Here is a 25,889-nt window from a genome sequence, read left to right as displayed (position 1 = left end):
AAGTTTCGATTTCTAGCTTAAATTTATATATTTTGTTAAATAATTTGCGTTTGAATGTGATTGTTTGTTGCTTACTTGCGAACTATTTTTTATGTGTAAATATGCATAGACGCTAGTGGATATGTAATCAGGTTACCATATTTACAACAATAAAATTTAACGGTTGTTTGTTTTTGTTTGTTTTGTTAATATTTTCTTAAACGTATGTTAAACGCAAAATGAAATTATTAATAATTTGGGAATAAAATCGCAATATGTATTATTTAAAATCAAATTTGAATTGCCTAGCGCGTGAATTGTCTCCTGGGGGTGAATTGTGTTTGGGTTGCTATTAACGCTATTAACGCTTCCGGCGAGAACTCATTTTAGAGCGATTGCGCAATAAAAAACACCACTTTTTCGTCATTTTATCAAAAACTGGAGTTTTCCCAGACATGACGAATATGCCATCGTCTAGATCGCGTTCTGGTCCATATACAGGTCAAATTTCAGGCACAGTGTTGGGCCAGTTTTCATGGCCCACAAATCGCGGCTATACCCTGGAGCTTAACGAAACTTAGCCCCCTTTATCATTCGTTCGATTGAACGTCATCAATGATGACGTCCAATACATCACTCATTCCATAACGATGAAAGTAAGGTTAATGTCGATTTAGCGAAGGAAACGTCTTCTGTTCGTTGAGATAAGGTAAACTAGGTTACTGGTTTAGTAGGTAAATTCGGACAGTACGTAAGTCGGACACACGTAATAACTCACTCAATTCCGATGAAATTTACATGTGTCCGACTTTATAATTTTAGAACAGGAAATCCACAGGTTTTTTAATGGAAATGCTCATCAAGTGTCCAATGTTTATTACTCGACTACTTGTAGGGTGAATCCGTGAAAAGTCGGACAGTTGACAGTAAAACACATAATAAACCATCCAATTACAGACTTGAAATCCCCAGTAACACGCATTTAGCAACACATAGCCATTCACTTTGAAAAATACATTTGTACAGTATGTACATGGACACCGTTTACGTTAACACAAAATCAATGATGTACTGGTACTTTTTGTTCTTTTGAGAGCACACATGGCTGTTTTCTAGTAAGAGTAGGCTAATTTATTGCCATTTTTGTCATTTGGTAGTGGAAACTTCAAGTGTGTATACAAATGACTGTAGTTTACCATCCCTTTAAATTATCTTAGAGGATGTTACCTTGTAGTTTACAATTTGAGTCATTGTTTTTCTCATGGCCTTTGATTGAAGTCGCACATTTTATAGTCTTTAAATTGGTGCACAGTTCATTTCTGCAATCTGCGATTGCATTCTGCAGTTCAATTATTTTAACGCCAGGGCTCAACACTAACAGTGGTCTATTGACCCGGGGTCAGTAAAAAATAGGAAGGACCAGTGAAACTAGAAATTTGGTTGATCCGTCGGACCAGTTAAAAATCCTGGCCGGCTCAATGTGAAATACTGGTGGAAAGCTGTTTTCATTAATAAACAACTTTATTTGTTCATAATAAACCGATATTTTCATCATTATTTTTGGGGCCTACTCGAGACTGGGATGAAAAATAGCAACATATTGGAAATTCCAATTTTTCTAGATGCCCGAATGACAAATACCTGTTGTCAGATCAAAAAATCGATTTGCATTCCGCAAATGTCTCTGGACTTCGCCGTGATCGATACACAAATTAACATAAAATTCGAAGCGTTTGGATTGAGAAATTAACAAAATGGTATTTATTATTTTGAAAAAGCAGCAATAATTAGCATTTTATTGATCTTAGTACCATCAGAATATACTTTGTTTACCATGCAAATGTACACTGGAGAGCGCCGAATAATGTTTTGATATTGCCGGAGAATAAATGTGCGTATTTTCAAGATAACAAATTTTCACGATGTGGAATTTCATTCCGGGGGTGATTGAACCTGTTACCTCCGCCTAAAAACCCTAAAACTAATGAAGAGAAGCTTGAAGTACAGCAATTATGAAAAGGACGAGAGATAGTTCAGTAGATAGTATAGTTTTCTTTTTATAAATGCACAATACATTGTGGATAGTCCGGAAAGTTAATTGAAATGTAGGTAAAATAACATAGATATTGTCGGACCACTTAAAATCTTGGAGGACCAGTAATATCTGAAAGCTGGTGGTCCTTTGGGTCAGTAGGTAAAAAAGTTAGTGTCAAGCCCTGATTGCTGTGTGTTCAACGCTTACAAAAACAAGTATGAACTTTTTTTCGAAAACCCATGCGCTCGAGTTAGCAAATCAACCAATCATAAAAAAGTTTAAAGTTAACATCGCTCAGTGATCTATTTTTAGAAAGGTATAGTGACAACTTGTAAACAGAATAAACTTGCGTCATAAATTAAACATTTTAATTCAAGATTAAAATTTGCCAATTGGCATTTTATTTACAGTTGGCTTTCGGTCAACTACTTACTTTTAAAATGGTTGTTCAATGAAAGATTTGGTTGCCCGACCATTGGTTTTTATTATCATACAGTTTTCGCCTTGTTAGGCTGAAAGAAGGGTTTATGTCTGGGAGGGGTTTTGTCCGGATACCCAGTAACTTGTAAGGATGGGCAATTGAAATTGTGATTTTATATAATTATATTCCTAACAGGTTGTGCACAGTTTTCATTCTTGTAACTTCACAAACAGTCTTCACGCTAACTATAAGCCCGACAGCCCAGGACTGGTTAAATGTTAATCGGGCTACTAGAAATTAATAATTTACATAGTCGGGCTATTGGATTTTTTGTCTGTTTCCAATAAAGCATCATAATTCGGGCTAGTGGTTAAAATATATTACTGTGAAGACTGTTCACAAATAATTTATGGTGGAAACAGTTACAATTAAATTTTGTTTTTATTTCAGTGTTTGTGTGCGGTTGTATTCATGCAGCCAGAGCTAATCCAGGTAAACTGGAGTAGCGATGAAGAACTGGTACAAGTAAGGTGGTCAGACTCCGATTCTGGGGACCCAGTGAATTGTTCTATGACCACATTACAAGACATTACAGGATCTGCTGACTGTGCTGTGACAGATAGCGAACAAGTACAGCGTGATGAGGAATATTTAGACATTTGGGATAGCGATGAAAGCTAAATGTTTTTGTCTTCTACAGATTCTGAACATGACATCGAACAGGTTTTAGCTAAGCCGAAAAAGAAAACAGAACACAAGTACATTCAAAGTAAGTACAGTACAACTTTGAGGGAAATTTTGTCAGGCTTTTTTGAAATTTTAGCATGTGCCTTTGTTTAATAGTGAATTTTGTCAATTTTTTTCCAGTCTGGAGCTGTTTCTCAGTAACTATTGCATAGAAGGGGAAAATGTATGCTCACTTTGCGTTGTTTTTTCCCATTGTCAGTGTTGAATTCAACATCTAAGGCTTTTGAAATAGTAATGGGTCAGAAATTGGCATCGCTTAAGTAGTTGTTTTAACTTTTGATTTTGGGGATTTTTGTTGCCCTAGTCCCTTAAAATTCAATAATTAATACTATCCCAATCAAAAAACTAATAAAAATATGTTTCAGATTTAGACAAAAATGTGCCATAAACCCACACATTACAACGTTATTGCTAAAACTAATTTAAGGAACTTAAAAAAAATTCTTAGCCTTTCTGTTTACATTCTAAAACACCAGTCTTAATGCTAGAAAATAACCATTTGTTATGGCTTGGTTTTAACATTTGTTTTCAGGTGAGGTAAAGTCAGAAGGAAGAATGAAATTAAAAGCATTGAAGTTTCTTAGTATTAAGACAGCACTTAACACACCCTGCTATTGTGGAAAACGGTGTATTATGCAGTTGAATATTAATTTAGTCTGTGATATTCGTGAAAAATTCTGGCATAATCCAAAATTGACTAGGATAACACTGCTGAAAGCATCATATGAAAAATCTGAAAAAGTCGGAAAATACAGGTACTTTTCAGTACAGTCTAAAAAACAAGAAATACAGTTATGTACAAAAGCATTTTTGGCTGCATTGAGAGTTAACAAGAATACATTAACTACAGTTGCTGATATGTGCATGAATAACAAGGAAGCTCCAACTGGGAAATCCCCACGTAACTGGGACAAGAGCACTCTACTTTTGATTGCTTGGCTGGAGGATTACTTCAGATTTCATGGCGAAAGAATGCCTCACCGAAACGAGATTATGATGCCATATGGAACAGTGAAAAGTCATATTTATGAACAATACAAAATGGATGTGGAAAATCCAGTGAGCAAAAGTCAGTTCTACAAGAAATGGATTGACAGCTTCCAGTTTGTTAAAACGAAAAAGGTAAAATAATGTGTTTTTTGTGGGTTACAAACAATTTTATGCTGATATGACGTTTTTAAACTACAAAGTCATGTACATGTACCTGCGTTAGTTGTAATACATGTAATTTGGCATCGTAAAATTAGAATCTATTATATCGGTTCTATAGTTATTTTTAGCAACTTTGATGCAAAGCGTGTAATTTGACGTTGTAGACAGTACATATGCCAGCATAACTTTCGCGCGTCTTTGAACTGAGCAATCATGAAGTAAAACAGTGATGGGTGCATTCAGCTTTGGAAATACATTCTGCCATACTCTGGAAATATCTCAAAATATTCTTTACGGTTTTCTGTGGATATGGATGTTATTATTTTATATTGAATATTATTAAAACTGACGCGGATGAGTCCATTCTGTTTTGGTGGGTTTATAGTTCTTCTTAAATGCTCTGAGCTTTTATGAGTACATACTTACAGCTCAGAGGGTCAATAGCTGGGAGTTGGATTATTGCAACTAGGTGGGATTGATACACGTCTTTTCCGCAAACAGCTGATAACAAACGCTATGATAAATAATGGAAAGTTAATACACGCGTCATCGAACCAGCAGTGTTTTAATTGGTCAATACTAGATTTCTTTATTAACCAAACTCCGCCTACTGGGTGGACTTGAGCTTCGATGATTGGAAACGGGCGTTAACGATTAGCGTGTACTAAATGAGATACTCCGCCCCGAGCCAATTATCGCTTAGTCTTAACAACTTTTGATCTCGTTGACGCAAGTCGGTATATTCCCCCGGGTCAAATGTGACGCATGACGTAATTTTTTCAAGAGTCAAAAAGGGGTCTTCTGTAATTTTCAAGCGTCAAAACCCGGGAGCTCGGGTCAAAGGAAAGCCCTGCTATAGCTATATGTTTTTTTATTACAGCTGTCACATAATTCAGATTCTCTCGAGGTCAACGACAAAGGTCAAATATATGGGGGATATAGTGTTTTACAAACACATCTGGTTAAAATTTAAAAATGAAAAAATATGCTACACAATCAAAAACTTAACTATATTACATTAAATATGTTTTAGAATGAGGCACACATGTACAATAGGCGAAAACGCATACATAGAAAGGATATTGCTTCAAAAAATTTACTAGAAAAAGTAGAATTTAAGATTTTCTCTAAAAACTTTCTGGAATGCCAGCCCTGGTGAAAACACCATTTCATTGCCTCTGTATCTTGAAAGAGCCTGGCCTTTCTTAATTCTTTCTCAGCTGTTAACCCTTACAATGAGGGAACCAAATTTTTAAGGCCTTTGCAAACAGTTTGGATCCAGATGAGACGCCACACAACGTGGCGTCTCATCAGGATCCAAACTGTTTGCTATTCTGATAGTATTCTTTGAAAAAAATCAACGAAAATGCGAATGTTAGAAATTTAGCAGACGGCAAATTTCCCAGCATGAAAAGGGTTAAACTGTTACAGTGTAAAACGACAATTTTCATGGACTTTTCTAAGACTTAAAACCTTCATTGTGATGCATCAGAAAGGATACTCCAAAAAGGCATTGGTAATTTATTTTCAGGAGTTTATTTTCGAAATGGGTTCTAAACAACAACAAAAATGAATCAGTTATCTGGAGATGTGTAACATAAGCAGTGATCCATGTATGTTTCAGACCAACAGCTTCAGCAAATGTACAACTTGTGTGACATTAGAAAGGCTAATGAGCAAAACCACCTCTTTCGAGATGCGTGCTTTCTACAAGAAAAAGAAAGAAGAGCATAATATTCGTCAAATGTAATTTATGTATTTTCATTTCTTTTATTTTTCATTTATTTTTGTAACCAAATCTTTAATGAATTACTCCCTTACAAACATGGTAAGAAGCATTTCTAAAGTTCAGAATGCAAATCAGACTGTGTATTATTAGGGGAAAGATTATTGACCAGAAAAATTTACTGGGTGCTGCTAGATTGAAAATTATAAAAAGGTTCATGGTGAAAATTTTGGACTGACATTGACATTTTCTTGCAGGGTGCAGCATCCTCCAATTTTGCTCTATATCTTTCCCTAAGGCTTATTTTATATAACCACTGGTAATTAGTAAAAGTTATTCAGTTAATCAAGCTCATTGACTTTTATCTTAAATTGAAAAGACCTTTAAGCCCCATAAATCCTACATATGTATTGATATCCCAAATTCACCAAGCTCATTGAACATAAATATGTAGTTTCATAAATGTTTTTAAACATTCAAAGTGAAATAGGTAGAAAGGTGCTACATTGTATATCCTGCATATTTGTGTTTCCTGCATACTGCCCATTAATGATGGTAAACAAAGAAATGATATACATCTTTCAAATTTAATTTAATTTTGCCTATTAAATGTTTGATGTCAAAAGAAACAGATGCACTTAAAACTATTAACTATTTGCAACTTCAAAGCTCTTATTTAATGATATCCAGGTTAGAAAGGAAGTACTATTACAACAAAAAAGACCAGGCACAACGCAATCCAAGCCAGCACATGTCCATAATTATCGATGGTATGGATCAAGGTTGGTATTTAAAGTGTCCATACACTTTAATTTTGACAGGAGCAGTTTGAAAATCCTAACTAGTCATAAAACTATATTCCCAAGTTCCAGTGTTCTGCCTTTGACGGGGCCTTGTTACAATGGCAAAAACAATTATTTGTCCTGACCTGATTTCTAAAAATAGGTCACCATAATAAGGATTTCTAAACATTACAATGAATGAATTTTTTGTTGAATGTGTAAACTGTAACAGAACAAAATCTTTCATTTTGTATTATGTCATTTTAAAAAATAATTCCCATTATTTTGAAGAAAAAGCCTTTTACTATAGGCCATATAGAGTTTTAAATTTGCATTTCTTTCTCCATGCATATATACATGTTAACTTTTTCCATAATTATATATATATATCTATGTCATAGAGGACATTTGTTGGAAGATTCCGTGTAAGATTGCATTATATTTCATGAGTGGTCACCGAAACAATATTTTCACAAGTGAAAATAACAAGTTTCTGTTACAACCCATGAAATATATATTACGATCTTACACTTTGAAATATATAGTATTATGATTTGTCATTAGTAAATCATGTTGTTGTTCTCTTGTTTGTTTTTACGCTCTTTCACTGAAAAGCATGAAATACTGTAATTAATTTAATTTCCTGTCCAGACTTTTTTACTACATCCACAGTTGCACACAGGATACAATGGTACCAAAAAGGAATGCTTTACATAATATGTGATTTAATTTTTTATATAACAAACATACAAACAGTTGTTTTTTAAATTTTTATTGCATAAATCTATTCTCTATTTTTTACAGCAAAGACCAATTTGCCACATTTTGCTGGGAGGAACCCAAAGGTAGGATAAAGGAGGTTTTGTGCCTTAGGTGGTAATCTATTTTAGCTCACACCTGTGTGTCTTACTCTGTGTGTCTTAAGCTTGCAATTGTCTTTACAGAATGTTACCCATAAAAGGGGCATATAAACAGTTTGTATGGTATATTTTTTTCTGAAATAAATGTTTATCCTATTACCAAACGAAAACCAAAAGTATAACAAGTGATCGTATGAATATGAGCTGTGAACTATAAATATTTTTAGAATATGGTTTCCAATCTTTATTTTTGGAACAATATATATTTCAATGTGATGTCATAGCAAATGATTATGTTTGAAGTAAACAAATACTTCAAGCAAAATTGGGACACCAGCGTTGTTTTTTTAGATTTAAGTATTTTTACTCTTTTTTGAACGATAAACACCACAAAATAATGGGATAAATAGAATATCATGTGAGTGTTGGAAAGATATCAAGTTTATCATGCTCGGCTCAAAATTTTTGTAGCACTCTGAAAGTCTAGCACTACATGTTTCTCATCCTCGCAGGATAAACTTGATCTTTATCTGACAGTTACATAATATTCTATATTTACATTAAAAAGCATTTATTTAATGAGTTCCTAAAATACATATCTTGCCATTCAACCATTGATGCAAAATTTATTAATTTATATTTAAAGTTGTCTCTAGGTCACTTGCGGCGCTTAAAAAAACAAAAATAGTGAAAAGTTGTTACTTAGTATCATATTGTGGTGGTACGCTAGCAAATTTTGTTAAGTTCAGCTCAAGAATTATGAGTTTGATTGAAACTAAAGGCTTTTTATTTGGCAGGTGATAACAATAAATCAGATATGCTTGTTAAGTTTTAGGATACGAAATACACAAACAAGATTCAGTATTTTGTTCGTTTTTGATTTCCAAATTTAAATGATGTATTGTGCAAGATTTTTTAACTGTTATGTGAAAAATTACAGAATCTGCATGCAGTGGATCTTCTGCATACTCATGTCACTGGAGTGCTAAGTCACGGGCATGGAGGGTTTCATGCCTATGTGGACATTAATGAATATCCTCATGATCCCAACTTGACAATCAACATCATACTTAAAGAGCTACTACGTCAAGCGAGGGCAAATGTGAGTAATGTTTGTGTACATGTTATCTTACATAATTATACTTGGACGACAAAAAATTGTAAGCGAGCCATTCAAGCACCTACATTTCTGAAAATAACCAAAGCCCTTGACACTCGTGAAATACCACATGATGGCTTTTTTGGTAAAGATGGTGATAGTACAGTCAGTATTTTCAGGGGTCTCGATCTCTGGTTTTTGGGGTTTAAATAAGGCCATATTTCCCCAGCATAAAGAATATAGTTCCCCCATTTCAGATAAAAATGCCGCAAAAATGCAAGACAATTGAATGCCCTAGACCCAGAATTGTCAAGTTCAAGTTCAAAATGTTTCAAACTAAATAGAATTGATAGATAAGTATTAACTGTTAATAGATTGTAGTAAAAAGGACAAATTAAGTGATTAAAACAAATATTTTATTGTTTCTTATGTTTTGGTTGAAATTCTCCTATGGAAAATGATGCCTGATTTCGCCCGCCTCGGTGTTCCCCCAAACCAGAGTGAGACCCCTGGTTTTATGAATTTGTATAGAGGATCATGATTCATAAATTCTTGCTTAGGCCACGACTTTTTTTTTTATTGGTTTACAAAAATTATTTTGAAAATGGTCCATCGGGCGGTCGAAAAAAAAAAAAAAAACATCATTGGAAAAAAAAGTTAATATTTATAACATCAGAACAAAGACAACATATCTTTTATAACCTTAACACAGAGACAAAAAAATCAAATTATGCAATAAAACACATCTATATCTTCAAATGAAATGAGTCCTAAAAGCACTTTTTGTAACATCAGGCAATTTTAAACACTCCATTACATGACATGCGTTCTTCTCCCATTAAAACGAAAAACTGCGCTTCATTTCCATAATTCGATGCGCACCATTACGCAATGCGATGCCCGTTGCATAAATCTTATATAAGATAAACTACTCATACACAAATTACCTGGTATGTGTTTGCTCTTACTCGACTTATGAGATCGTGCATGAAAAAAAATCGAGGTAGATCGATCCATGCGTCGTCGCGGTAATGTTTGTCAAAGTTGTTGTTGTCATGAAAACTCGTTGATTTACAAAGCAAAACGTCTTATTTGAACTGACGCGAATTAATTTAATCATATTTGTCAACTTCGCTTTTGCTTTATTTTGATAATTTAATCCAAAGTTTAATGTTAGCAAGTGTTTTTTTTTACTGGAATTGTAAACAAGGAGTCAGTTAAAGTCTTCCGAAAATGTGCAGCCTGTGTGAATTGACAGTTTGACGTCATCAAAGGAAAGCCGCTTTCTGTCGGAAGCAATAAAGCGACAAATTTCGCACCGAAAAAATTGGCTTCCTTTGTCTAGCAATCAACATGCCGAACCAATCGTGTGTTTGTTTCTTAATTGCAATCCTCCAATTTAATAAAAGCACGTGCATAGCTCCGCCTTCGAATCTTTTGCAGAGAACGGAGGCGGAGTTTAACTGTTAATTGAGCAAGTGTTTTACGCAAGTTGAGTTCCGATTTGCCGAAATTACTCGGCCCTAAGCATTGAAACGACAAATACATTTATCAATGATTTTCCGAGATATACCGATTTGTTCCGATTTCCAAACTTTGTGTACAGTTTCTATAAACTATGGCGGACGTGTTTACAAAATTCCTAAACACATATATCGTAAATAATGGCAGTGTTTTATTGGATTATTTATACTAATTATCAAATACTTTTTTATATACTATAATATCGGGTTTGTTTAATATAATTAACATGTTAAACAATATAGTTGCGTCACAGACTCGGAAATAAATTTTGATGGGGTCGACATTTTACTGACGCTGATTTTCTTATTGTCTGTAATTTTTACCCGAAATAAATTTTGAGAAGTGCCCATAAAAGGACTGGTACATAATGTGTCACATTGAAAAATATCCCGATCTCTGACATATATGTGAACCAATCGGTGATTGTACGTACTTGATTTTATTCGCAACCGTACTCAAACCAGATCGATTTTTTTCTCGTTTCGCTCGTTTTGCAGTGCGGTCGGGAATAAAATATTTTAAAAAAAGACGATTTCCCGATTTTATTTTTTTTCCCATTTTCCAAAAATTAGGGTCGGCGGTTTTGTAAACCAAGAAATATAAAAGTCGTGGCCTTAGGTTGGTTAATAGGATAGATTACATCAGGGGGGCGTTTCATTAACGGTTGCAGCGCAGTTGCAGTTGCAATTTTGCTAATAATTGCAACTTGCAACCTTGTGTCCGTTTCATTAAAAAGTTGCAGTTGCAACGCGCACCTGCTGGTTGCAAATTTGTATAGCGCGTTTGCAACTGCCAGTGAGGTGGTGCAGACGGTAGTAAAATACCCGAAATTGAAGCTTATGTACGCTTACAGCGACGGAATCGGCGAAATGTGAGACAATTCCGTCCTCGCATTCAATTCGTGAATGTTCGAGACATGGACTTTGTGTCAAGGTATCGGGTTGACCGCGCTACGGCCCAAGAATCGATTGAAATAGTTGGGCAGGATTTATCCCGCGGGACTCAGGGAGGACACTCCATACCTCCTGACACACAGGCAAGTTTTTGCTCGGAAATTTATGAAACAATCTGTTCCCTTTTATAGTAGTGAATAACCTGACCCAAATTTCGTATGTTGTACATGTATGCACATCCGGTAACAACTTCCGGTGTAGAGATGGCAATGGTTTTAATTGTTATTGAATTTTATAGTTTCGACCGAAAATCGACTGTATTCATTCATATCTCGAAGAATATGCAGTGTGGATCAAGCAAAGGAAGTTTTCTTTCCTATTTAATTTATCGATTCTATTTTAGAAATTGATTATTCAACGCAGTTATCAAATTGAAATTACTTAAGTATATAAAACTGTTGGTCGACGAAAAATGTTCAGTACCAAAAAAAACCTGACATGTTTTTCCCAGAAACACATATATTGGTTTCGACAATGTGCATTCTATCAGTACTTACTAATTCTGAATGATGACTCATTCTTTTGTTGTTGTTTTTTTTAATTTTCTTTATGATGTGTCTTTGGCAATATTGTTTACACTTTCAGCTGCTGTTGAGTCTGAGATACTTAGCCAAAGGGGCGTTTAACAGTGAAGTCGCAGACACTCATGGTGTAAGCAGAAGCACAGTTTGCAGAGTAATTGGCAGAGTTGTCAATAGTATAAATGCAAATATTGACAATATAAGGTAAGAAATAGAGTTTAATTGCTATTTGGTGATTTACATTATACTTGTTTGATTGTTTAATTAACTACAACATGTACATCAATCTATGTCTGATCGCCCTATACATGTTTTATAACTCTGACAACATATGTATGGCATGAATTTTGCCGCTTTCAGACAATGGATGACAAGGAATGTGAAAATAAATACAAATTAAATTGTGCCTTGATAATGTCTGTCAGATTGTGAAAATGCTTGTCAAATCTTGCACCTCATTGTCTGACAAACTTTCGTTTTTATGTTGATTACATTTAATTTAATTCAAAATAATTGATAGTATATGTTCTGAATGTAAATCTTATACTATAATATTATAATATTGTTAATAGTTGTACTTAGTAGTATTAAGTGAGCTACATGTAAGCTAGACTGTAAATTAGTGTAATAATTGCATGTGGTAGTTATATGAGGATATTACGCGATGTTTCTTTTAATTACTTTTTTCTAAAGCTCCTTTACTACGTGGTAAATCACTGCTAAAATGGCATTAAATTCAATGTATAAGGTAGCACATATATATTTTTTCACTTGTGGCTGCGCCACTCGTGAAAATATAATTTTCTATGATCACTCGTGAATTAAAATCGATAATCCACAGAATCCAACAAATATCCTCTATATAATGCTCTAAAGGTAATTTTGCAGGAAACTTATGCTTGATTTTGCCACATTGTGATTAAAGACAATTATATAATTGTATTGAATAAATCTTAATTTTCAAAAATTCATTTTTATTACTTTTTATTTTCAAATACATATTTTAATTGTATTAAACAAGTCTTAACATTTTACAATTCCAGATTTCCCACGCAGCCTCAGAGTTTGCTTCAGACGAAACGCGAATTTTACAGAAAGTGCTCTCTGCCGAATATTGTGGGTGCTATTGATGGCACTTTGGTACCAATAGTGGCACCAACAGAGAATGAAGAGGTTTACGTGTGCAGAAAAGGGTTTCATGCCCTTAATTGTCAGGCGGTCTCCTCACCAGACCTGAAGTAAGATATTTTGTAAGGTTTCATTTTCTTAAAAGGACAAGGGCATTGAAAATCCTAATTTCAAATGAACTGACAAGGTTATCAAGTTAAAATAACTATTTAATCAATGCAGGTTTGTATCCCTTAAATATTTCAGAGGCATTAGATGTCCCCGCCTTCATACCATTTTATAATATTCAGTTGCTAAATATAAATAAAAGCGGTACTCAGCATCGATATTTTTCATTGTATTTTTTCACTGTTTGAAACTGTGTCATATCACTTTTATTTCACTGATATTTCTCTATAAATCACTGGAAAGCATAAAATAAATAAGGTTACTTGACATTTTCTGACACATGTCACTTCGTTTCATTTCGGTGTGTTAAACATGAAAAATCACAATCATATTGACTGTGTAATTACCAATGTCAGTTAATTTATGGTCAGTAATATCTGATTTTGCTTGATTACAATTATATTTTGCCTTCTAGCATGAACATTTGAAAACCATTTGTTCATTGAATATATAAATTCATGGTACATGTAGCTCTCGTTATTATTGTTTTCGCAATTTAACAGATTCCTGGATGTTGTTGCTCGGTGGCCAGGTTCCACCCATGATTCTGCAATATTTGAAAATTCCCGGATGAAGGTAAAAACTATGAAGAAATTTTCACTTAAAAAAGATTTGTTCACAAATGCCAGTGAGTAGTAATTAATATATTGTACATGATGGTATTATGATTAAATTGTTTTCAAAGCCTATTAATATGTATGAATAAACTTCTCTTTTGAGTGATTATCCCTGGCAGGTAGGGATAGAAACTAACAGTTTACAGTTTGATGCCCACATGGGCAACCCTATTTAGTGTTTTTGTTGCCCAGATTCAGAGTAACGAGCCCAGTACAGTGTACATGTAGTGTCATGTGTCTACAATTAGACTCTTTAAAATACACATAATTAGAAGATAACTCAACAACAGCATTGTTTAATTGACAAACTTTCTGTGTTTATATGTCTGACTGTATTATGTCCTTATATAAGTCCCAGTAAAATCATTTCATTAGCTTTGATAATTGAATATTATAAAACTAATGATTAACTAACAGTCCCCAATTTCATTAAATGTTTAATTGCACTGAACTTTAGCCGAACTACCAACTTTTTAATTTGAGTTGCCCAGGCCAACATGTAATGGCCCTGGGCTCACGAGCAACCACTACTTTCCATCCCTGCAGGCTGCCTTAGTCAGACAGACATTGTTTATGCATTTTCTGTATTTCAGTCATACTTTGTCCATAAGAAGCTGTTTGGACTGTTTCCTTGTATGTTTCTCGGTATTTATGTCTCTCTATATTCATGGGATGAATTTTTTACCAAATTATTCACAGGACTACCTTGATAACCATGATGGGATGATACTTCTTGGGGACAGCGGGTATGCTCTCAAGAGGTATCTGCTTACACCCATCCCCGCCCCCCGTAATGAGCAAGAACACCTGTATAATAGACGGCATAGGCAGGGTCGATTGTGCATAGAGAGAACCTTTGGTCTACTCAAGTCAAGATTCAGGTACACTGAAGTATTTAATTATTATTTACACCTTTGTAAATCCAACCATTTTAGCTAGTAAATGTTGCACTCTAAGGGCATAGTCTGTTAACCATGATATACTGATCTGGTATGAGTATAAATATGGATAAGAGGATGATGCACACCAAATGGGATTGTACACCATCTGTTAATAAGGAAGTTATGGCGCTTTGTATGTTGAAAAAAATCTTTTTAATGTTAGCATAGAGCTTATCCTCCATTTAAATAGGACGTTTATGAGCAAGAGCCATGAAACTTGCCATAGTTGTTCTCAATCATCTGGGGGTGCTTCACATCCAACACCAACAAACCTAGTTGCTAAGGAAATGGCCCATGTTTATTGGAAAGATGCTTTTTAGCTCAACTGTCATATATGAAATATATATATTGGAGCTATAGAACCAGGCGTAGACGTCTGCGTGAGCATTGGAATGTTAAAGTTTGCGTACCACCTCAAATATTTTTTATGTCCCGTTACTATAAACAAGATCAGGCAACTGTATCAAGCATTTTGTGACAATTATTGCCCCTTTTTCACATGTAATATGCATATTATTGATAAATCTATGTTTTAAGTTTGCGTACCACCTCTAATATGTTCTATGTCCCTTGACATATTGCTTTTATATTTGTATACTTCTTTACCAACATGACCCCAATCTATAAAGAGAGTAGACAACTGTATCAAGCATTTTGTAAGAAATTTTATACTTAGAAAATTGAAAAATTTGTTTAAGTTTTGTGTTTAGGTTCACTTTATTCCTGAAGTATTAAAGCTATTGCTTTCATAATTGCAACACTAAATAACTTTTATAAGGTGATGATGCATGCAAAGTTATGTATCTCTAAATATGTCTCATCTAGTAAGGATTCTTCCATACTAAAAAGGATTCTTAAAATGTCCTGATGTAATTGTTCTCAATTATCAGGCAGTGCAAGACCCGCGTGTTTTTTTCACCTTTAAATAAACAATGAATTGAATATTTTATAACAGATGCCTTCACAAGACTGGTGGTGTGTTACCATTCAAGCCGCAAAAATGTGCAAGCGTATTCGTGGCATGTTGTCGCTTGCACAACCTGTGCTTGCAGAACGGTCTTCCAGATCCACCAGAACTTGATTTGGAGGAGGATCATGATCAGGAAGTGGACGCACCTGACAACAACCTTGGTGGTCAGGCTGTGCGCAATCAATTTGTACAAATACGTTGATTGATTGGATATGATGGTTCATATGTGAGAGATATCCAGGCATAGGTCACTTACAGCTTGCTGTATGGCCTGGATATCTCCCGCATATGAACCATGTCTTATTTATAAATATTTGTCATGTTTGTGTGTTTTAGTTTGTTGATTGATTGAACATGTTGGTTCATATGTGAGAGATATCCAGGCATAGGTCACTTACAGCTTGCTGTATGGCCTGAATATCTCCCACATATGAACCATGTCTTATTTATAAATATTTGTCATGTTTGTGTGTTTTAGTTTGTTGATTGATTGGACTTGTTGGTTCATATGTGAGAGATATCCATGCATAGGTCACTTACAGCTTGCTGTATGGCATGGATATCTGTCACATATGAACCATGTCTCATTTGTAAATATTTGCCAATTTTGTGTGTGTTCTTTTGTGAATTAATTGGACATGATGGTTCAAATGTGAGAGATATCCAGGCATAGGTCACTTACAGCTTGTTGTATGACATGAATATCTCTCACATATGGACCGTGTATATATAATATATGTGTTATTCTGTACATTTTGTTTCTGAAGCCACATTTAATGTGTACATTGATTTTAGACGGTGGTTCATATGTGAGAGAGATCCATGCATAGGTCACTTACAGCTTGCTGTATGGCATGGATATCTGTCACATATGAACCATGTCTCATTTGTAAATATTTGCCATTTTTGTGCTCTACCAACTGATGCAACTTAATTGTTTAAATTGCAATATTGCTGTTTACTGCAGTGATAAAAATATACAGTAAAGAAAACAAAATGTGTACCTATTGGTCCGGTGTCATTCCCTTTCAGCCCATCCAGGACCACCTTTGGAACACAGGAGAGTACCTGTTAAAAAATAGTACCTGTTACAAAATAAATTCCAACAAATGATTATTACAAAAGATAAAGCAAACAATGGTCGGGTAATACATGTTTCAAACATTACATTATGTAAATACTGGTATGTAAAAAATTGATAAAATTTCAATCCTTTTCGATAAAATATGAAACTATTTAAAACAAGAGATGTGTTTGTCAGAAACACTATGCCCCCTATTGCGCGGCTTTGTAATAAAATTTCAATATATCATTTGGCAGGATTAGAAATTATCTCCCTTTTAAGGCTTAATACTTCCCTTGGATTGTATTTTTTTACTTTTGACCTTTAAGGATGACCTTGACCTTTCACCACTCTAAATGTGCTGCTCCATGAGATATACACATGCATGCCAAATATCAAGGTGCTATCGTCAATATTGCACGAGTTATGGCCAATGATAAAGTTTTCAGACGGACTGACGGACGGACAGACATACAGTTCAATAGCTATATGCCACCCTATGGGGGGCATAAAAAGTGTATTATTAAATACTTGTCTTAGAGAACATGACAACAGTTTTATCAGAGTAACATGCTAATTTGTTTGAGTATTTTTTATATAATAAATTCATCATGTGTCTTATGAATAACAGGAGTATCTGGTTCATCTCTATAAATCATTGTGCAGTTTATTGTTTGTATTAACAAAGATTTAGACTTAATTTCGCTTCAGTATGCTTGAACAAAACTTAAACTTCAGCACATTTTTTATTTAAATTTTATAAAACTTGCAAACCTTTTCTTGAACAGTATTGAGTCCCTTTACTGGCTCCCCACCACCTGTCTTCTGTACTTCTTTATGGTTTTTTCGTGCCTTTGCAACAGTCCGGCACTGAGAAAAAAGAATTATTAATAAAAGTGATATGAGTAATGAGCAAATGTTGAATAGTCATATTTACTTAAAGAATAATGCATAACTTGGGTAATTGTTTAGTGACACACAAGTCAATTTGAGTATCTACATGAGGGTGAAACCATGTTTGGCACACAGTATTCAGGGGAATTTTGTACTGTACGCAAGGTTCAGTACCCCAAAAAATTAAAATTGTGTATGCATAACTTTATATCATCATTACCATTATCATTACTTTTTTCTTGTATTTAAACAACATCTAACACCTCACAATAAGGCATTTTGCAAAATTAAAATAAAGCAGTATTCATCCTCATAATGTATTATTGAACTTCAATATTACTACTAAAAATACTACTTTAATTTACCTTAAGTTGTTTCCATTTACTTTTGAGGTCTTCAATGGACCTCCCATGGCCTCCCACAGCATTAATACTAGATGAACAAAACAATAATTCATGTCAGCTCATATAAATCACTATCGCCAATAAAGGATCACTGTTTACAGCATTATCTCCCCTGTCAGATCAACAGTTGGAGCATCTTTTCACAAATTTGTAATATTGTACATTTATCCAAGGGACACACTATGCAACAATTATTTTTGATTTGATTATACTTGTTCATGAAATACACGATAGTGACCCCCTATTGGTGTGACTGTACAATCTCTATATCTAGTTTTTGAATAACTTAAAGGTAACATTTATTATTCAAAACAAGTTAAAAGTACAACCAGATGCTATTTACGGTACCCGATGCAACCCAAGCTGCACACATCCCCTGAACAAATAACTAACTTCGAATACAGAATCACCGAGTGGATAGTTGACAGCTGTCAACTAAAGTTTAAACCAGTTGACAGCTGTCAAATGAACAAACTCGCATAAAACAATACTTACGATTCTAAAATGGCACAAAACGTTTTCTCCTCTTCGTTTGTAATCGTACTCGAAAATTTTCCGAACAGCACCTCTCGGTTTGCAACATAGCCGTCTACTAGAATTTCTGTTTCTTCTTTGGTCCAATTCGAACTACGAGCCGCCATGTTATTTTTAGTTCGTATGACGCTCGCGCGCGCAAATGACATCACGATTGTATGAATAGGTTGTGTTTAACCTAATAAAAGTTGCAACCGCATTAATGAAACGCACTTATTCGAGAGTTGCAAATCGATGTGAAAAACTTGCAACTGCAACTGCAACTGCGCTGAAACCATTAATGAAACGGCTCCCAGAATACGAGTCGTACAAAAAGCATTAGTATAACACATTTTCGCCTGACTAGCTATATTTGTGTATGATCATGTGATATAAACACTGACCATCTTACTTTTATTGTTTTCCCTATGTTGTAGTTTTACTTGTTGTTTACTCTAGAGAACAACATTATTGTGCAATAATTTTGTGGATGTTTTTATTCCAGAACAACTTCCTGCCTCCAAATTTGTTTATCCAAGCAGACAACTGTTGGAGGGAAAATAAGAACCGTTATGTATTTGCATTTCTGGAATTGTTAGTGGCAGAACAGGTTTTCCATGAGGTGAGTGTTGATTTCAAAGATCACAGTGTCTGTTTTACGACAGTATTTCTTAAGGATGAGTATTCAAATAATTTCATTTTCATTAACTTGATTATTTGAATATTCATGTGCACTACTTACAATTATTCAACCTCTGTAGCATGATTTAGTAGAAATGCTTATTATGCCCCCCTTCGAAGAAAACGTATTCACACAATGGCTGCTACTACAACTTATAGCCCATATAGGGGGGCATGCATGTTTTACAAACAGACCTTGTTTACCAGGAAATCGATAACGTCGCGGAAACACGTCTATTCAGGGAATCGATAGGGATCGTAAAAGCATGTATCTATCAGGGAAAGGATAGTTACTATAACTAATTAACTTTAAAAGTGAACTATGTGACTAGATATGTTATTGTTGCCAACTACTGTGTATCATATATATCACTAAAAACATGATAGTTTTGAATCCTGCAATGTTTGTTTTCAAAATTATAGAATTGCATCTTTTTGGCTTTTATTTCAGGTAACATTTTTGTAGCCTAAACATATAAATTATTTATATTTGATTATTAAAAGAATAGTTTTTCTTAGTATTATTCCATCTTGTAGTTTATGCAATTTTTTAAATCAAATTATGATAAAACTTGGGAAAGGCATTTATCTTGTTCAGCCATTGTCAACTTTATTGACTGAAGGTATTTGATTTGTCGGATTTGATAATCATATATTATATTTCAGGTTCATATGTCCTTCCTTATTGTTGGCCACACGCATGAAGACATTGATGCAAAATTTAGTGAGGTTTCCAGGCTGTTAAATACTAAAGATGCTGAATATTTTGATGACTTCTTAAACGTTTTGAAAAATGCAGAGCGTATCACACAATTTTTGATGTTAAGTCATGGATTGAGGGTGATTTGAACAAAGTTGACCACATCACCCAACCTTTGCACTTTAAATTTGTTTCTGTGGACGGTGGTGTAAAAGTGTTTTATAAAGGGGTACAATCTCAGCCGTGGTCAGCCCTTAATGGGAACTTTTTGAATAAAGCGCCAAGTGGAAAGCCAGAAATATTGAAGCCAAATTTTAGTAAAATTGAAATAGATAAAAATGTTAAACAAATTAAAGCTCTGAAACTAATTTTCAAAAAGCAGGATAGTACACAAAAGTGGCTAGACTTTTACGAATCGCTCAATTCCAACATGGACAGTTTAGATTCTGGAGTATTTCCTTTAACACTGCTACCGAGACAACCTATAAGGCAGGCCTTTCCACCAGGACAAGGAATGGTTCCTGAAGTTCGTGAACTGATTGAAAAGGAAAACAGACAGCCATTGGTGAGCTTTTTCTACAATAAGGTCATATATTGTTAGCTAACCTGAGCTCACCGTGCTCAGGGTGAGCTATTGTGACTGGTATTGGTCCTTGTCGTGTGTCAGATATGTAACAGTGCTCATTTTTGCCTAAATATTGGGAGATATTCAGCCCCATTCTTCACATTTCAGAGTATAAATTCCCCCCAACTGATTTGATAATCATCCATATTGCATTTCTAGCATATGGTATATACTCTTAGAATATACATGTTGAGTTTGTAAATCTTAATCAACCACTCGGCTAATCTTAATGAAACTTGGCAGGAATGTTCTTTGCATAACTCATATTACCATGGAAACGGATAGTTTTCCTTATATGTATATAGTAACATCTAGAGCTTAGAGCCCTAATATTTGGCATGAAACATCATATGAAGAACCTAAACAGTAAACAAGAATGTTAAAATTATGCCTGTTGGGTCGAAATTTGCCCCATACCTGGGGACAAATGTTTTTTCCTTAAATGTATATAGTGAAAAGTTTAAAAAACTTCTCTGAAATATTAAAACTAAAGCTTTGATATTTGGCATTAAACATCGTCTGGAACACCTCTACCAATATTGTTCAAATTATGCCTTTAAAGGTCAAAATTGGCCCAACCCTGAAGGCAAATATGTTTTCCTATATGTATATTGTAAAAACTCCTTCCTTGAAACCACAATGCCAAGAGCTTGGATATTTGCTTTCAAACATGGGCTGATGGACCCTTACAATATGTAATTTGAAAACAGTATGAGATACATTTATAATAATAAAATACAATATTGAGGTGTAATTTGTATAATTCTAGGTACAGATAAAAAAGCGGAAAACTGGAGACGAAGCTTCTGACCTCAGGGTTGCCAAATAGAAGAGTAAATATATATGATATTTATTATTATCATAAATCTTGAAAATATCATTAAAGTTATCTTTTTACATTCGTTATAGAGTTGAAATTCATTTGTTATGTATTTAGTTTGAATTTGACAGGATCAGGAAGAACAAACTTAAGTTTAAGTATGTGTTTTACAGTAAAAATGTGACAATTAAATAATTATGAACATTATTTCATAAAAAATTTGTTTCTACTTATCCTTCTCAAACCCATCTGTAGAAAATTATTGTGTAATTTTGAGTGTAATCCATATGAAAATATTCCATTAAAACATTTCAGATGATAACACTTCTGGTGGGAAAGGGTTTGGCAAAAGGAAGAGAAGATTTATATATGGTTTGTGTATTGCTCTTTTTTTTCTTTGAACATATGATGGTTTTTATAAAAATAAGTAATAATAGTATTAAAACTGATTAATATTAAAGGGGCCTTTGCACAGATTTTGGCATGTTTTTTAGTTTGTCTTTAAGTGCTTTATATTGATAAATGTAAACACTGGATCTAAAAAGCTCAAGTAAAAAATCAAGAATAAAATTTAAAAAAAAGGACAAAAAGTAGCCCCCATCAGGGCTCGAACCAGTAACCCCCAGAGTCCTGGAGTAAATGGGATATGGGAATCACGACCGTCCATCTGTCCCAAGGAGCATAAGTTTGTCATTTATAAAGCGAAATTCATTAAACTTGGTACAAAAGATCCTCATCATTAGACTGTGTATGCTTAAATACCAGTTCCCTACCTCCAAGGTCAATGTCACTATTATAGGTCAAATGTCTTTATATGGTACAATGTTGCATCCTGTTTGTGTCCAGAGCATAACTTAGTCATGTATTGAGTGAATTTTATTAAACTTGGCACAAATATTTTCAATCATGTGTCGCTCTTTCTGTTGCCTTAATCTAGTGGAAGACAAGGTTAAGGTTAACTTTCATCCATTTATTTAAAAATGGAATTCCCATGCCTTGAAGGAACACAACTTGAATGATATTTTCTCGCAAAATAAACTCGATACTGCAACTAGTGTTCTACAGATATTAAAGCATTAATTAAGCCTTTATATGTTTTGTTAACATTTCTTGTATTCTCACGTTTTCAGCTTTTCAAGGTTTTAAAATGCATTTTATTTGAAGTATTGTTGAGTAGCCTATAAGGCATTTAAAATAAAAATAAATTATTCTACAGCTTGATTTTCAGTACGTTACAGGACGGCATATAGTGATCGCACTGTCCGTCCGTCCATATGTCTGTCCGTCACACTTGCGTTAAAGTGATATTATGGGCATCTAACAGTTAATAGGTGTCTATCGCAACCATTGTTTATTTTTGGTGTTTTCACTTCATATATACTTAGATTTTTTAATGCAGCATCAACATACTAAAACAATATCCCTGAAAGAGAAAAATAATGCATTTGAATTAAATTGAATATAAACTGTACTTTCGTTTGACAACTGGTCATGCTTGTACGATGTGTACCTAAATTTAGTTTTAGTGCAGATTCGTTCATACGACACAAAGACACAATTTTGTTTTACGGATGGCTTACAGGACTGGGTGAGTCACGTAAGATATCGAATATAAAATATATTTTTAATAACAACTGGTAGCAAGATGAGTTGCAGATAATTGGTCAGTAACCTCATTTTAAGTAACTCGTTTGACCTGTTAATTCTTTTCAGCTCAATTCAACAGTGAAAAATGCCCATAATATCACTTAAAGGTTTCGAAAAATGCTCATAATTTCTATGTCGCTTCAGATGTAACCTTTATAATTGGTATGCATTTGTATATGGACAAGGCCTTTCCATACGCACACAAATTTTGACCCCTTTGACCTTGACATTAAACTTAGGGTCCGCTTTTAGGTTTCAAACTCTGCCTTTAGGTTTTGAAAAAGCGTTTTTTGGAGGCATATGTCTGATGGAGAAAGCTCTTGTTTTTGTTTGGCATTGATATGTGGTTTGTTTTATTTTAGACACAACACTGTGCAGATCACGACTGGTCATGATTTCAGATGAAGAAAGGAAGAAACATCTGTGGATAAAAATCTTGATGGACCTGTATACTTCATTTATGCAGTATATGCACATCTTGTTGCTCATTTTGTATGTGTTCTGCTGCCTTTTTGAAGGATATATTTTGTTTATTCTAAGGTTATTGCAAGAACTTCTGCGTCAATCTTTACTAGAACACATGGGTTTATTCCAACCCAGAGTTTCATTTTATGGTGAAATTGGATCAGTCAATTGAATTTGTTTTAGCAAATATACGTCTCTGGTGGGCAAAAATAAGACACTATTATTGAGGTGTAGTGTTTAACAATTTGTATCCAGTCAAATGTTCCTTATTTCGCCAGTTGTCTTTATAATCCCCGAAAGTATTGAGTGAGATATCCTTTATAAGCTATTGTAACTGTACATTTGTTCATATGCATTTTTCTACCAATTTTCGATTTCGGTTTAGAAATGCTTTGTATGAACTTGTCTTCACATAAAAATGCTTTATTATGTCCCCCTTCGAAGAAGAGGGGGTATATTGTTTTGCTCATGTCGGTCCGTCCGTATGTCCGTCTGTCCACCAGATGGTTTCCAGATGATAACTCAAGAACACTTAGGCCTAGGATCATGAAACTTCATAGGTACATTGATCATGACACACAGATGACCCCTATTGATTTTGAGGTCACTAGGTCAAAGGTCAAGGTCACGGTGACCCGAAATAGTAAAATAGTTTCCGGATGATAACTCAAGAAGGCTTATGCCAAGGATCATGAAACTTCATAGGTACATTGATCATGACCCACAGATGACCGCTATTGATTTTCAGGTCACTAGGTCAAAGGTCAAGGTCATGGTGACCCGAAATAGTAAAATGGTTTCCGGATGATTACTCAAGAACTCTTATGCCTAGGATCATGAAACTTCAAAGGTACATTGATCATGAATCGCAGATGACCCTATTAATTTTCAGGTCACAAGGTCAAGGTCAGGGTGACTCGAAACAGTAAAATGGTTTCCGGACGATAACTCAAGAATGCTTACACCTAGGATCATGAAAATTCATAGGTTCATTGATCATGACTGGCAGATAACACCTAATAATGTTCAGGTCACTAGGTCAAGGTCACAGTGACTCGAAACAGTAAAATGGTTTCCTGATGATAACTCAAGAATTATTAGGCCTAGGATCATGAAACTTCATAGGTACATTTATCATGACTAGCAGATGACCCCTATCGATTTTCAGGTTACTAGGTTAAAGTCACAGTGACAAAAACTAATTCACACTTTGGCTGCCACTTCAACTGACAGCCCATATGGGGGGCATGCATGGTTTACAAACAGCCCTTGTTAAAATAGATTTTGTGAATTTGGGATTGCTAATGTTTAATTTTTATGTCTCCGAAGGAGGGCATATAGTGATCGGACTGTCCGTCTTTCTGTCACACTGCGTTTAGGTTTCGCGTTTAGGTTTCAAAAAATGCTCATAACTTCTATGCCCCTTCACATAGCAACTTGATATTTGGCATGCATGTGTATCTCATGGAGCTGCACATTTTGAGTGGTGAAAGGTCAAGGTCATCCTTCAAGGTCAAAGGTAAAAAAAACATGTATCAACGCAGCGCAGTAGGGGGACAGTGTGTTTCTGACAAACACATCTCTTGTTTTATGTTCTATAATATGTTTGTATGTCAGGAGAAACAATAAAGTTTTGTTTTTACAATACATAACTAAACTTGTGGCAGAATTGTTTAGTAATGAAAATACAAATTGCAGCAATTGCATCTGTTAAAGAACTTTGAATGGTTATAATTGATGTAAAGATTGTTTTATTGAAATATTTCATTTTTAAAATGACTTCACATGTTAAAAAAATGTTATGTATTTTTTATAAAATTTTTTTATTAATTTTTGTTAGTCATAAAAAAATATTGAATCATTCACACTATTTCATAAATTTTCTGACCTACTGACTGGTGGATTGCGAACATAATGGTATACCTTTGTGTGTGTTTGTATTTATTATTACATGTTTTTTAATTAAAAAATAAATTAAGAATTATACATTTAAAAGTCGTTTACCTTCCATTTTTTTCAGTGTGATTTTTTCTGTGTGATTATGCATATCTGGAAGTGTGTACCGCTGGCGTAACATTTTCAAAGAATTTATCTGTCTATGTTATTATGAACTTTAGGGAGTTTGTACCGCCGGCGTAACATTTTCAAAGAATTATCTGTCTGTGTGATTATGAACCTTAGGGAGTTTGTACCGCCAGCGTAACATTTTCAAAGAAATATCTGTCTGTGATAATGCATAGTTTGTACCGCCGGCGTAACATTTTGTCATTGTAGAGTAACATTTTCAAATATCTGTCTGTGTGATAATGAACCTTAGGGAGTTTGTACCGCCGGCGTAACATTTTCAAAGAATTATCTGTCTGTTTGATTATGAACCTTAGGGAGTTTGTACCGCAGGCGTAACATTTTCAAAGAATTATCTGTCTGTGTGATTATGAACCTAAGGGAATTTGT

The 25,889-nt window shown here is 34.4% G+C and overlaps 1 protein-coding gene and 1 long non-coding RNA gene across 3 annotated transcripts; one reads left to right on the top strand and one right to left on the bottom strand.

Moving 5' to 3' along the window:
• Nucleotides 1–3,961: 3,961 nt before the first annotated feature.
• Nucleotides 3,962–25,889, top strand: LOC127869547 (putative nuclease HARBI1). Of its 2 annotated transcripts, XM_052412200.1 has the most exons (10): nucleotides 11,464–12,003; nucleotides 12,843–13,037; nucleotides 13,599–13,671; nucleotides 14,412–14,593; nucleotides 15,609–15,795; nucleotides 19,003–19,119; nucleotides 19,845–20,443; nucleotides 21,273–21,336; nucleotides 21,639–21,695; nucleotides 23,333–25,889. In XM_052412200.1, exons 1-7 carry the CDS (start codon nucleotides 11,828–11,830, stop codon nucleotides 20,025–20,027), a joined length of 1,113 nt encoding a protein of 370 aa, XP_052268160.1. In that variant the 5' UTR covers nucleotides 11,464–11,827; the 3' UTR covers nucleotides 20,028–20,443; nucleotides 21,273–21,336; nucleotides 21,639–21,695; nucleotides 23,333–25,889. The 2 variants fall into 2 exon arrangements, with proteins under 2 accessions (XP_052268159.1, XP_052268160.1); XM_052412199.1 differs by lacking the exons at nucleotides 11,464–12,003; nucleotides 12,843–13,037; nucleotides 13,599–13,671; ... (2 more) ...; nucleotides 21,639–21,695; nucleotides 23,333–25,889 and adding exons at nucleotides 3,962–4,304; nucleotides 5,959–6,080; nucleotides 6,751–6,842; nucleotides 7,647–7,687; nucleotides 8,643–8,804 and having other exon boundaries at nucleotides 21,279–21,307.
• On the bottom strand, nucleotides 16,623–18,297 carry LOC127869548 (uncharacterized). Its single transcript, XR_008044677.1, has 3 exons — nucleotides 17,946–18,297; nucleotides 17,461–17,556; nucleotides 16,623–16,691 (listed from the first exon to the last, which is right to left on the bottom strand). It is a non-coding gene; the product is annotated as an uncharacterized LOC127869548 (long non-coding RNA).

The sequence above is a fragment of the Dreissena polymorpha genome, chromosome 2, assembly GCF_020536995.1.
Source record: "Dreissena polymorpha isolate Duluth1 chromosome 2, UMN_Dpol_1.0, whole genome shotgun sequence".
Classification (NCBI taxonomy): Eukaryota; Metazoa; Mollusca; class Bivalvia; order Myida; family Dreissenidae; genus Dreissena; species Dreissena polymorpha.
Note: the sequence above shows the minus strand (reverse complement) of the source record. Positions and strands in the feature narration are given on the sequence as shown.